At 39.4% G+C, this 12,921-nt stretch overlaps 1 protein-coding gene across 1 annotated transcript in view; it reads left to right on the top strand.

The window, feature by feature from the left end:
* Window positions 1-12,921, top strand: part of SNTG1 (syntrophin gamma 1) — a 138,978-nt gene that overhangs the window by 41,463 nt on the left and 84,594 nt on the right. Inside the window, exons 8-9 of the mRNA XM_070382795.1 lie at window positions 950-1,052; window positions 5,670-5,752. Coding sequence (XP_070238896.1) covers window positions 950-1,052; window positions 5,670-5,752 — 186 coding nt within the window. The remainder of the gene's footprint in view (window positions 1-949; window positions 1,053-5,669; window positions 5,753-12,921) is intronic.

Raw genomic sequence — 12,921 nt, 5'->3', positions numbered from 1 at the left:
ACTCCAGCATTCTTGCCAGGGAAATCCCATGGACAGAGGAGCCTGGTGGGCTACAGTCTATGGGGTCTCAAAGAGTTGGACACAACTGAAGCGACTTAACATGCATATAGCACATAGAGACCAGAAGTCATTCTAAACCATTTTCATAGTCAGTTCTTTAATGATTTTATGATGATCATTTTTCTATAAGTTTAATAACAAATTATGTCCCCGTGGTTATTAACTGCTTCTTCACTATTTACTCTTAATTCTCCTCTTAGTCTATGTGAGTTTTTAAAATTATAGATATACATATCTTTTCTAGATATGTTTGCTATAAATAATCCTCAGCTTTATGAACTTCTTTTAATATTGCTAACATTTGGCTTGTTATAATATTTTGATAAATGACTATAATTTAACTGGTAGAAATAGACATAGTAATTCTATAATTTGGAAAGTGTGGAGAGTTGTTCTATATTTTCAGAGAAAGAGAAGAAAATATGCAATGATATAATGGAAAAGCAATACCTATTTATTCTTTGCGAACGTGTGTGAGTGCACTGGAACAATTTAATTAGAATTAGCACTCTGGTCAACATCTGCAGGGTAATTTTCTCATAGATCTCCAAATAGTGCATCATGGATGTTCAATGAATATTCAGTAAATTCATAAATATAGATCTTTCTGTAGATAGACCATAAACTCAAGAGAGTCTTGATGAATGTAAATGAAGGGCCATCACATCCTGTGTGAACAGGGACACAGAATGGTGGGGGAGGGAGGCTGTGAAGGCTGAGTGCCTGCAGCTTAGCTCATTCATCCTGTGCACCTCCCACTGAATGTTTGCAGCCACATCACAAGATGTGAGAGCTGGAAAAGACCACCCAGTACTTTAAGCTGCTGCAATCACAGAAATGTTTGCCGACACACTGATAGTGGTATCATTTTTATTATGTTTTCTATTAGGTTCAAGTTCTTCGGAATGCTGGAGAAGAGGTCACCCTGACAGTCTCATTCTTGAAACGAGCACCCGCTTTCCTCAAACTGTCACTGAACGAAGACTGTGCATGTAAGCATTTGTGAAGGATAGGTAAAATGCTCAAGTCATGCTTGCTTTCTGAACCATTATTTCCTGACAGTAATTAGTAGCTTCTTTTCAAAGTTGGGATTTCTACCTGAATACAAACATTTTGTCTTGATGTCACAAAGCGTTCAATTAACCTTTCTCCAAAGGGAACAGCTGTTGGTTTTGTTTCAAAATGTATTCACATTTAGCTATTTTCCAACTATAATTGGGGAAACATTATTTATTTTAAAATGTGTCATATTAAATATATACATTTTGTATCTCTATTGAATTTCATTCATAATGTTTGATGAATATATATTCTCTAAGTAGAAAGCAATATACTCTTATTCAACTACTGAATTTACTAAATAAACATTTACACTTAATCTGTCCTGATGAAAATATGGAGATTGAAGGAAGCCCTGGTCTATGTGAAAATGCAATAATTTTCATAAGAGCTACTTAAAAATTTCCATATCTATTTGAACATTATGAAATGAAATGCATACATCTTACAGGTTTTGCTAAAATCAAATTAGAGTATATTTTTAATGAAGTTTACATGAAATGAAATGCAAAGATCCTCAATTCTCAATTGGATCAGTTTTGACAAACGCATGTTTGCTTAGTCCACATGCATATAGCTCATAAAATGGTTCTGCTGTGCATCTTCCTATAAATAACATTCCCACAAAAAACCACTGACTTGATTTCTTGCCATCAAGTATTATTTTTTGCTTCTTCTAGAATTTTATGTAATGTAATCAAGCTGTTTTTATTTTTTTACATCTGGCTTCTTTCATAATGAACCATCTCATGTTACATATTTTCAGAACTTTTTTTTACATTGTTGCGTAGTGTTCCACTTGTGACTGTAGTAAAGTTGGGTAATACATTTTCCTGCTTATAGGCAAACAGTTTCCGGTGTTTTGCTATTGTAAAGAAAACTGCTGTAAACAATCCTGTACAATGATGGAGAGTCTTAGTATTTTATGTCACTACTATAACTGGTACTGTAAGTACCTAGGAGTGGAATTGCTGAGTGACAAGACAGATGTGCAATTAACTTGCTGACAAACTGCCAAATCTATTTCTAAGATGGGCATATATTTACAGATCTCTCAGTGTCCACTCCAGTGTGGGTGAGAGTTTTGGTTGCTCTGTATTAATGCAATATGTGATGGTCACAATTTCTTCAGCTGTTCTCTTGAGTGTCTGGTGGTATAAGATTGAAATTTCAATTTGCATTTCTCTGAAGACTGATGATGATTTGCTCCTTGTCATGTGCTATTTGCATCTCTTATTTTGTGATGTCTTTTTCCCCTATTTCTATTGGTATGCCTTTATATTATCACATTGCAGGAGAATACAAGACTGCTTATAAGCCTTTTGTTAGTTATGTGTGTTACAAACATTTCACTCATTTTGTGCATGACTGTATTTTTTACCCAAGGTGTCTCAGTTTGTACAACTCTTTGTGAGAGTTTGATTTTATTTTTATAAGATCTAATTTATCATTTTGTTGTTGTTTTTGTTGTATATGCTTTTAGTTTTCTGTATCTTCTCTAAAAAATATTTGCCTACCCCTTGGTAGCAAGGATCTTTCCCTACATTTTTGCAAGCAGCTTTTCAGCTTGATTTTTTGAAAGTAGATTTATTTATTTATTTGGCTGTTCCTGCACACAGGATCTTTGATCTTTGTTGAGGCATCTGGGACCTAGTTTCCTCCATGCAGGATCCAACCTGGGCCCTATACATTGGGAGCATGGAGTCTTAGCCACTGGATCACCAGGGGAGTGCCTATAACATTGATTTCTATGTTTAAGTTTATAATCTCTCTTATAGTAATAACATTTTGGTTCTGAAGTAGGAATCAAGAATGAAGGAATCACCATCTTATTTCCATTAATTTATGCATACTGTATTCTTTCAACAAAACCACAGTGTTGATCATTGCTGCTGCTGCTGCTAAGTCGCTTCAGTCGTGTCCGACTCTGTGCGACCCCAAAGATGGCAGCCCACCAGGCTCCCCTGTCCCTGGGATTCTCCAGGCAAGAACACTGGAGTGGGTTGCCATTTCCTCCTCTAATGCAGGAAAGTGAAAAGTGAAAGTGAAGTAGCTCAGTCGTGTCCGACTCTTAGCGACCCCATGGACTGTAGCCCACCAGGCTCCTCCATCCATGGGATTTTCTAGGCAAGAGTACTGGAGTGGGGTGCCATTGCCTTCTCCGAAGTTGATCATTGCAGCTTTATACTACTTTAAAAAGTCATCCAGGGTAGGTTCTTCAACTTTGCAATATTTCAAGCTATTTCAATTTGTGTTCAGCTATTCTAGATCCTTGCATTGCTGCGTACATTTTATAAATAGCATATCAATTTCCATATAAAAAGCTATTATGATTTTGAATGTGACTAGATTGAATTGATAAACAATTAGTATACTTAACACCTTAACAACTTTAAATCTTTCATTCCACAAACATATCTTTCCATCTCTTTATATTTTTTTTCTGTCAATATTTTAGTGTTTCCAATGGGAAAGTATATCATATCTTTCATTAAATTTAAGTCTTTTATATTTTTGTATTTTAGTGTAAATAATATTTTAAATATTTAATTTTCCAATTATCGGTTGCTAACATACAAAAAACAAGCATTTTTATATATTGACATTTTACAACATAGCTTAATTTCCTTACTAATTCTAATAAGATTTTTTGTGCTTTGTAAAAATTTTTCTACATATGAAGTTATGTCATCTACAAATAGTGAGTTTTGCTTGTCTCTTTCCAAGCTATATTTCTTTAATTCCTTGTTTTTTCTTGATTATGCACATAGTAATGGGGTGGTCCTCTAGTAATGTGTTGAATGAAGTCCTGAGTGCAGATGTCCTTCCCCCTTGCAAGATACTGGTGGACACCATCCAGCTTCTCACTGTTAAGTGTGCCATCAGCTGTGGGTGCTCATAGTTGCCCTTTTTATTATTAATTTACTTAATTTATTTTTAATCAGAGGAAAATTTCTTTACAGTGTTGTGTTGGTTTCTGCCATACAACAATACAGATACAGATCAGCCATAATTATACATAATTCCCCTCCCTCTTAAGCCTCCCTCCCTCCCCATCCCACCCCTATAGGTTGTCACAGAGCACCAGGCTGGGCTCCCCGTGTTGTTCAGCCGCTTCCCACTAGCTGTCTACTTTGCACATGGTAGTGTGTGTATGTTGGTGCTACTTTCTCCCATCATCCCACTCTTTCCTTTCCCCACCGTGTCCACAAGTCTCTTCTCTACATCTGTGTCTCCATTCCTGTCCTACAAATAGGTTCACCTGTACCACTTTTCTAGATTTCACATATATGCGTTAATAGACAATATTTGTCTTTCTTTCTCTGACTTACTTTGCTCTGTATAACACAGGTGCCTTTTATTGGGCTAGAATAGAAAGTGAAAGTCGCTCAGTCATGTCCAGCTCTTTGTGACCCCATGGACTATACAGTCCATAGACTTCTCCAGGCCAGAATACTGGAGTGAGTAGCCATTCCTGTCTTCAGGGGATCTTTCCAACCCAGATGTCGAACCCAAGTCTCCCACATTGCAGGTGGATTCTTTACCAGCTGAGCCACTAGGGAAGCCCCAGTTAAAATATAGGCACCCTTCTAATCCTGGTTACTGAAGATATTTCTTTTTCTTTCTTTGTTTTAGAAGTTAATGTTGAATTGTGTCAAATATGTTTTTCATCCATTGAGATACTACATTTAAAAATTTTTTTCTGTTGATATGGTAACTTTTTAAAAGTTGATTTTGAATGCCAAATAAAGCTTGCATCCCTAGGATAAACACCATGATCATGCTGTATCTTTATAGATATATTACAGGTTTTAATTTGTAAAGTATTGTTATTATTTTTTAATCTATGTTCATTAAAGATTTCCAGATGTATTTTTCCTGTGATGTTTTAGTGGGATTTTGGTACCAAGATTATATATCTTTGAAGCAATTACTAAATTGTAAAATCTTAGAAAATCACAAGTCTTTATTTTATATTACTCATCTTTAAAAATAGATATTTGTAGTTTTCTCATGAGGATCTAATATGAACTATTTTAGTTGTAAATTGATTGCATGTCAATGAAGGTGCTCCCAGTGACAGTGTACACAGCAAGAGTGATTGTGAAGACAGAGTACTTACAAACTTTGCATTATGGAAAATTATGGTAAACATACACGAGATTTGCTAGTACATTAGTACAAAAAATTAAGTAGGACTTCGTAGCCAAACAAAATCTTGCACCATTTTAAGTATGGTCCATAAGAATAGGTCTCTTCGGGTAATAAAGTAAAATACTATTTTTATAAGGTTGAATGCTTCCCTTAATAAAACCTTAATGCTTCTGAAATCAAAGATAAATATTTGCAGGTCTCTTTTAGGATCCACTTTAGGTTTTCATTTTTATTTTTGTTTACTTCCAAAACTCTGGCTTTGACATAAATAAAACAGAGATAATTTTACTCCCTGGCTTGCATGATACCTGAAGTGACCTGAAGTTCACGGGACAGAAGATGTCCATGCAGAGCAGGTGGGCTTCTAACCAGCAATGCTCTGACTCTTCCCGCAGGTGCACCGAGCGACCAGAGCAGCGGCACCTCCTCCCCGCTCTGTGACAGCGGCCTGCACCTCAACTACCATCCCAACAACACAGTAAGATGCCCAGGGCATGGTCCCCACTAATGACGAGGGAACCTAGACAAAGCCCAGGGTACACGGAGTTAGAATTTGCTCAAACTGCTCTGGGACCTGGCTTCTCTGACAGACTTGAAATCCTTGGCTGCTTTATTTTTTCAGAATTATGCTAATCCAGGGAGGAGGTAAATAAGTAGGTCTGTTATTTTTTTAATGTCATTTTTCTCCTCTCAGGTCTGCACTAAGCCCTTTGTAAGCTGTAGAGACTTAACTTTGAAAGAACATCACAAATCATTTTATAACATGGCATCTTGTATGTAATTTGACATAATTTGTTATCATTTGAAATTATTTTTCATTTGAAATTATTTCACAAAAAGTAGCTATATAATTTGTGATATATTAGGATTTCTTAGCCACCTTCACACCCACCAGGGAATTAATGCAAAGTGATAAAGATGAAAATCTAATCTACACATTGTGTAAAATGTGAGGGATGTTAAACTAGATCTGTATTTAATAATTGATAAAATCAGCATGTTGGTTTTATACACATTTAATAAAGTGCTGATTTTTATTTACCACCTGTACTTTGGAGTAAGCAGTTCTTTTTCTTTTATAAATATTTTGAACTTCCTTGTATTTCACCCTTTGAAACATGCACACATTCTAAAGACAAAACGAATCCTTCCGGTTAAATGTAAGATGGTCATTACCCCTGTGCTCACAAACGTGAAGAGAAGCAGAGCTCACTTACGAAGAATTTTATTTTTCTATTCCAAGTATTAGGATGTATAAGACGTGGAGCTTCTTCTGACCTGTATGATTCACTCTCCATTGGAAATTCTTGACCTCACTGTGGCATTTCACTTCAAAGTCCTCCTTCTGAACATCTTCATGCCTCTGGCCTCAGTGCACTGAACCGCAAAGCGTCGGTCTCAGCCAAGTCCAGCAGGCTCCCAGTCATTTTCCTTTGCCTTTTTTGTTCTGAAAGAGGACCATTGGCACCACCAGGGTCGTCTCTCCAAGAGTAAACCAACCACATCCGGTACTTCACTGCCCTTCTCTCTCACTCCTGTCACCAGAGAAGTAACTGTCACACGGTGGAGAATATCTAAAATGTGGTCTTCAGAAGGCGGCAAGGTCTGAATGACTCAAACAATGAGCGCATGTGTATGAAGTGAATACAGGCGTCGGTCCGCGCGCCCGTCAGCTCCATCTCGCCGCCGCAGCCCAGCTTCCACCTCCTGCATGCTCTCATCCATCCCTGCGGTCAACATGCTCGTGACGCCTCTGCTGTCTTTCGGGTCCTTTCACGGGTGGTGCCTTGACCCCCACAGCTGTGAGTCGACCGCCTCCCCTCTGAAAGGAGCCTCTGCCTGGAATCAGGGCTCAGTGCCCCATCCCCACTGTGGCTGCAGCCAGGGATGCAGACATGGGGCACTGAGCAGCCCTCCAGCCTTGGCAGGCAGGCGATACAGTGTCCACCCCGCCCGTCAGGAGCCCACATCCTGCCAGGTTCCCTCCTCATCCCCTTCTCCGGAGACCTCCCCCATCTGTCCCTCACATCAGAGCCTCCATCTCTGCTCTCTCCTGAGAGGGGGGAAGAGCTGTTCTTCTGCAGAGCTGAACAAGCTGGGTGACACGTTATTCTAGTCCCTGCCCCATACCCGTGGACCCCTCTGTAATAAGGAGACGGAAAGAGGAAGGTCAGTGGGTGGGAGCCATTCAGGCTGCTTTATTCTCTTCCCATTACATACACAGCAGTGACTGTGGATTGAGTTCACCACTTGTGCCTCAGTGTGGAGCTGGAGTCAGTGTTTTCCTTACAAATACCTGACTGCGTTAAGGAAACCACTCAGCAATTCCACAGCACAACTGTTCCAAATAAATCCAACTGTCAAATCTTTAAAAACTCCATCATCATAAACTTTTCTTTCTGAGTTATGTCTTTCCACTTCAAGAGGCATGTTTGATTTCCATTTTTAGCGTTAGGATTGAACATTGTTTGACTTTGCTAAGGATCTTTAGGGCTTCACAGGTGGTGCTAATAGTAACAAACCTGTCTGCCAAGCAGGAGAGGTAAGATGAAGGTTTGATTCCTGGGTCCTGAAGATTCCCTGGAGGAGGGCATAGCAAACCACTCCAATATTCTTTCCTGGAGAATCCTATGGACAGGGAAGACTGGTGGGCTACAGTCCATAGGGTTGCAAAGAGTCGGACACGACTGAAATGACTTATCACACACATGCATGCAAGGATCTTTAAAGGAATTAATAACACTTGCAATGTTTTAGACAATAAGAATCAAGACACATATAAATTAAAATACAATAAAAGTAAAGACAATTATTGCATTGCATCTCAATCAAATGGATATTTACTGAGAACCTACCATGTGGGGATCTGTCTAGGTGCCATGGGAAACAGTTAATTATGGTTCCTGACCCCAAAATGTTTAAACCCCAAATCTACAGGCAAATGTGTGAAATAAACTGTAACATTAGCAGAAAAAGAACAGTGGACATTAGCATCCTAATATCAGAGAAAGGTCTGCTAGAGACTATGAATATCTGACTTAATTTAAATCATCCAGAATTGGGAGACTTCATACCAAACTTGAGGCTGCTCAGGAATTAGTGGGTCACGCAGACTTGGTGGCCAGTTTGGGGAATGGAGTATGGTCTACTCAGAGATTCATAAGATTAGGAGCCTGTGTCCTTCTGGCTTGTCACTGATAATGAGGTACCTGGGAACCTGGACAGCAGGGTGCCTTGTGGCACATGTTCCTGGAACGTGCATTGTGGAGTCAGGTCCCTAGGAGAAGCATCAGTCCTGGCTGTGTCTAGTCCTCACTTCTGTCCCAGCCCAGGGATGCTGTGTTCAGTTCCTGCGGCATATTTATTTTCTGAAGCAGATTTTGAGTAAGCAGATACTGTTTGAGTTTCCTGAAACATGGCCTACGTATTTAAGACAACATTTGAAACATAAGAGAAAATAACACCTGATGATACGTTAACATCACTCCACCGCCTTACATAACAGTATAGCCTAGTCCTCCCAAGGACTTGAGGTCACTAATTTTAGGACACACGAGATTCTCCCAGTTTGCTCATCAAGGTGAAGAGAGAGTTTGCCTTGTGCTCACCAGGAGGCTTAAACTCAGGTGACTAGCTCACCAGTTTCTGAGAAACATTCTGACTATTCACCTTTAATCAGTGCTTTCTATGCCAAGTCCTTAACAAAATTTGTATCTGAATTTTGCTCTATGTGGGCTTCGCTGGTGGCTCAGATGGCAAAGAACCCGCCTGTCAATGTAGGAGATGGGGGTTCAATCCCTGGGTTAGGAAGATCTGTTGGAGAAGAGAATGGCAACACACTCCAGTGTTCTTGCCTGGAAAATCATATGGATAGAGGAGCCTGGTGGACTATAGTCCATGGGGTCACAAAGAGTCGGACATGACTGAGTAACTGACAGCACACTTTTGCTCTGTTTGCATTTCTACTTTGGCCTGATCATTGTTCTTGAGATCTTGAATGGGAATATACCTTGAAATGTGTTACATTTTGTAAAAAGAGTTTATTTTTTAATTAATTAATTTTAATCAGAGGCTAATTACTTTACAATATTGTGGTGGTTTTTGCCATACATTGACATAAATCAGCCACAGGTGTACATGTGTCCCCAATCCTGAAGCCCCCTCCCACCTCCCTCCCCATGCCCGTGCTCTGGGTTGTCCCAGCTCACTGGCTTTGATTGCCCTGTTTCATGCATCAAACTTGGACTGGTCATCTCTTTTACATATGATAATATACATGTTTCAATGCTATTCTTTCAAATCATCCCACCCTCGCCTTCTCTCACAGAGTCCAAAAGTCTGTTCTTTATATCTGTGTCTCTTTTACTATCTCATGTATATGGTTGTCATTACCATCTTTCTAAATTCCATATATATGCGTTAATATACTGTATTGGGGTTTTTCTTTCTGACTTCACTCTGTATAATATGCTCCAGTTTCACCCACCACATTACTACTGATTCAAATGTGTTCTTTTTAATAGCTGAGTATATTCCATTGTGTATATGTACCAAAGTTTTCTTATCCATTTGTCTGCTGATGGACATCTAGGTTGCTTCCATGCCCTAGCTATTGTAAACAGTGCTGTGATAAACATTGAGGTACATGTGTCTCTTTCAATTCTGGTTTTCTCAGTGTGTATGGCCAGCAGTGGGATTGCTGGGTTGTATGGCAGTTCTATTTCCAGTTTTTTTAAGGAATCTCCACATTGTTCTCCTTAGTGACTGTACTAGTTTGCATTCCCACCAACAGTGTAAGAGGGTTCCCTTTTCTCCACACCCTCTCCAGCATTTATTGTTTGTAGACTTTTTGATAGCAGCCATTCTGACCAGCGTGAGATGGTACCTCATTGTGGTTTTGATTTGTGTTTCTCTGATAATGAGTGATGTTGAGCATCTTTTCATGTGTTTGTTAGCCATCTGTATGTCTTCTTTGGAGAAATGTCTGTTTAGTTCTTTGGTCCATTTTTTATTGTGTTGTTTATTTTTCTGGTATTGAGCTACATAAGCTGCTTGCATATTTTGGGGATTAATTCTTTGTCAGTTGCTTTGTTTGCTATTATTTTCTCCCGTTCTGAAGGCTGTCTTTTCACCTTGCTTATAGTTTCCTTTGTTGTGCAGAAGCTTTTAAGTTTAATTAGGTCCCATTTGTTTATTTTTGCTTTTATTTCCATTACTCTGGGAAATGGGTCATGCTTTTATTTCCATTACTCTGGGGGGTGGGTCATAAAGGATCTTGCTGTGACTTATGTCAGAGAGTGTTTTGCCTATATTTTCCTCTAGGAGTTTTATAGTTTCTGGTCTTACTTTTAGGTCTTTAATCCATTTTGAGTTTATTTTTGCGTGTGGTGTTAGAACGTGTTCTAGTTTCATTCTTTTACAGGTGGCTGACCAGTTTTCCCAGCACTATCTGTTAAAGAGATTATCTTTTCTCCATTGTATATTTTTGCCTCCTTTGTCAAAGATAAGGTGTCCATAGGTGTGTGGCTTTGTCTCTGGGCTTTCTATTTTGTTCCATTGATCTATATTTCCGTCTTTGTGCCAGTACCATACTGTCATGATGACTGTAGCTTTGTAGTATAGTCTGAAGTCAGGCAAGAGTTTATTTTAAAGCAAAGACTGTTAATGCTACTTTTCCCATTTGTGCTATTAATATTATAGGAAACAACATTCTTGACATTGAAGAATAAATGTTTTGAAAGTTAGTTATGGGCCTTAAAACCATTAAAATCTTTGTGTTGTTAGATCATTGTATGCAATCAAAAATAATTCTGGCAGTTGTTACAGAAAAAGACTAGAAAGTAAATTTATATTCTACTGTCATAATTTAAGCAATAAGTATAAATCATTTTCAAAAGACACCAGATATTTCACTGTAAATAACAGATCTGTAAAATGAAATGCGCTAACCTTGATTATTTCAATAGCTGAAGTGGGAGTTATAACATATTTTTTATGAGAAAGAAATGTATGAGGAAGTGACATTTTTCAACTTTGATACTTAAAGACTCCAGGTTGAGGTGCTATATCAGGAAGGGTCAAAGGTCATGTGTATTTTCATACCTGCCAGCACACAAAGTCTATAAAATGTAATTGGTAAAGCTTATCATCCTCTCCTATGGTGATTTCATTCTCCATATTCCATTTCCCTTGTCTTTTATGTTCTTTTACTTTTTCTGTCCATTTGTTCAGGGAACAATGGAGTGAGAGGAGTTCTTTGTGCTTTTCATGAACAACGAGGGTCTGTCTGTAAATAATTTGCCTGAAATAACTTTGCAGAATTGTGAAATAATCAAGACAAAAATCTGAGTCATTCTTTCCATCATTTAAGCTCTGATTATGAATGTTATATGTTGCGCTGTGGGCCACATGTTGGCTGTGGAGTCAGAGAGATATAGGTCCGAGTGGATCCTGACACTGCTGCTGACCAGCTGGGGGCCTCTGGTCAATGCCTGACTGCACAGCCTCCCAGGTGGGGCCTCAAGCAAAAGCCCACAAGTGGGTTTCTGCCTCTCACTTCTCTGGGCTGCTTGGTTGGGTCCAGCCTGACCAAGGAAACCACGTCGGTTTTCCCCAGGATGTCACATAGGATGGTGGTTTCAAGTACCCCTGTGCAGAAAAGACTTAGGAGGAGTTGTGGGTTTCGTTGGTGACAGCCATGACTTTGGAGACTGATGCATGGGTGCAAAGACTTGGTGAGTGACTCTCCCAGGACTCATCAGTTGGGGAAGCATGATTCTGAACCCAGGTGGCTTCATTCTAATGGGGGTCTCAGCCCTCTTCCCCTGGTGCACAGCTACTGCCTCACCTGGGCCATGTGCTGACTGTCTGTGACATCTGACACGAGGAAGAAGGGGATGGTTGATGTGAACCCTGGGTCTCTGCATCTCAGTCACCACAGAAGCCCTGAACGCGACCATCCTGCACAAAGGCTGAGCCCCCGAGAGACTGGACAACAAGGGGGCCTCTTGACCGTCTAAGCCAGACCTTCCTTCTGGGTGCTCCAAACTGCTCCAAGGATTTCATGGACTTTCACTGGCACAACTGTTGACAATTAACATAGTAATACCAGAGAGCACTCAACCTTTAGTGAAAATAATGGAAGATTTCTTTTTTTTCGCTATAACCAATTTTTAAGAAATTAATACCAGAAGAAAAGGTTAATAATATCTAGACTCACAGAAGTTCAATGTTTAGACTAAAACAGAATCTCCTTCTAGTATCATCACTCAAGAATGAGAGAATTCTTACCTGGGAAATCCCATGAACAGAGGAGCATGGTGGGCTACAGTCCATGGGGACACAAAGAATCAGACGTGCCTGAGCACCCATCTATACACAAAGAATCTCTAGACTAGAGAGAAATCCACGTCAGCAGCTCTCTGATCAAACTGAGCCTTGGCTGGTAGAACCCAGGCCAGCCTACGCACCAACATCGTTCCCTGTACTAGAGCCAAGGAGAGAGCCAACAGTGAAAGAAAATGAAAGAAACACTGATCAACACCCACTGAAAAGCTCGAATTTCATTCAAATGTACGTCTTCTCTGTACAAAAGGAAAAAAACACAGACTTTTTGTGGAATTTAAAATACATGGAATCTCAAACCAG

This window comes from Bos mutus, chromosome 14 (assembly GCF_027580195.1).
Source record: "Bos mutus isolate GX-2022 chromosome 14, NWIPB_WYAK_1.1, whole genome shotgun sequence".
Lineage (NCBI taxonomy): Eukaryota > Metazoa > Chordata > Mammalia > Artiodactyla > Bovidae > Bos > Bos mutus.
The sequence above is the reverse complement of the archived record's forward strand: the minus strand, read 5'-3'. Positions and strand labels throughout refer to the sequence as shown.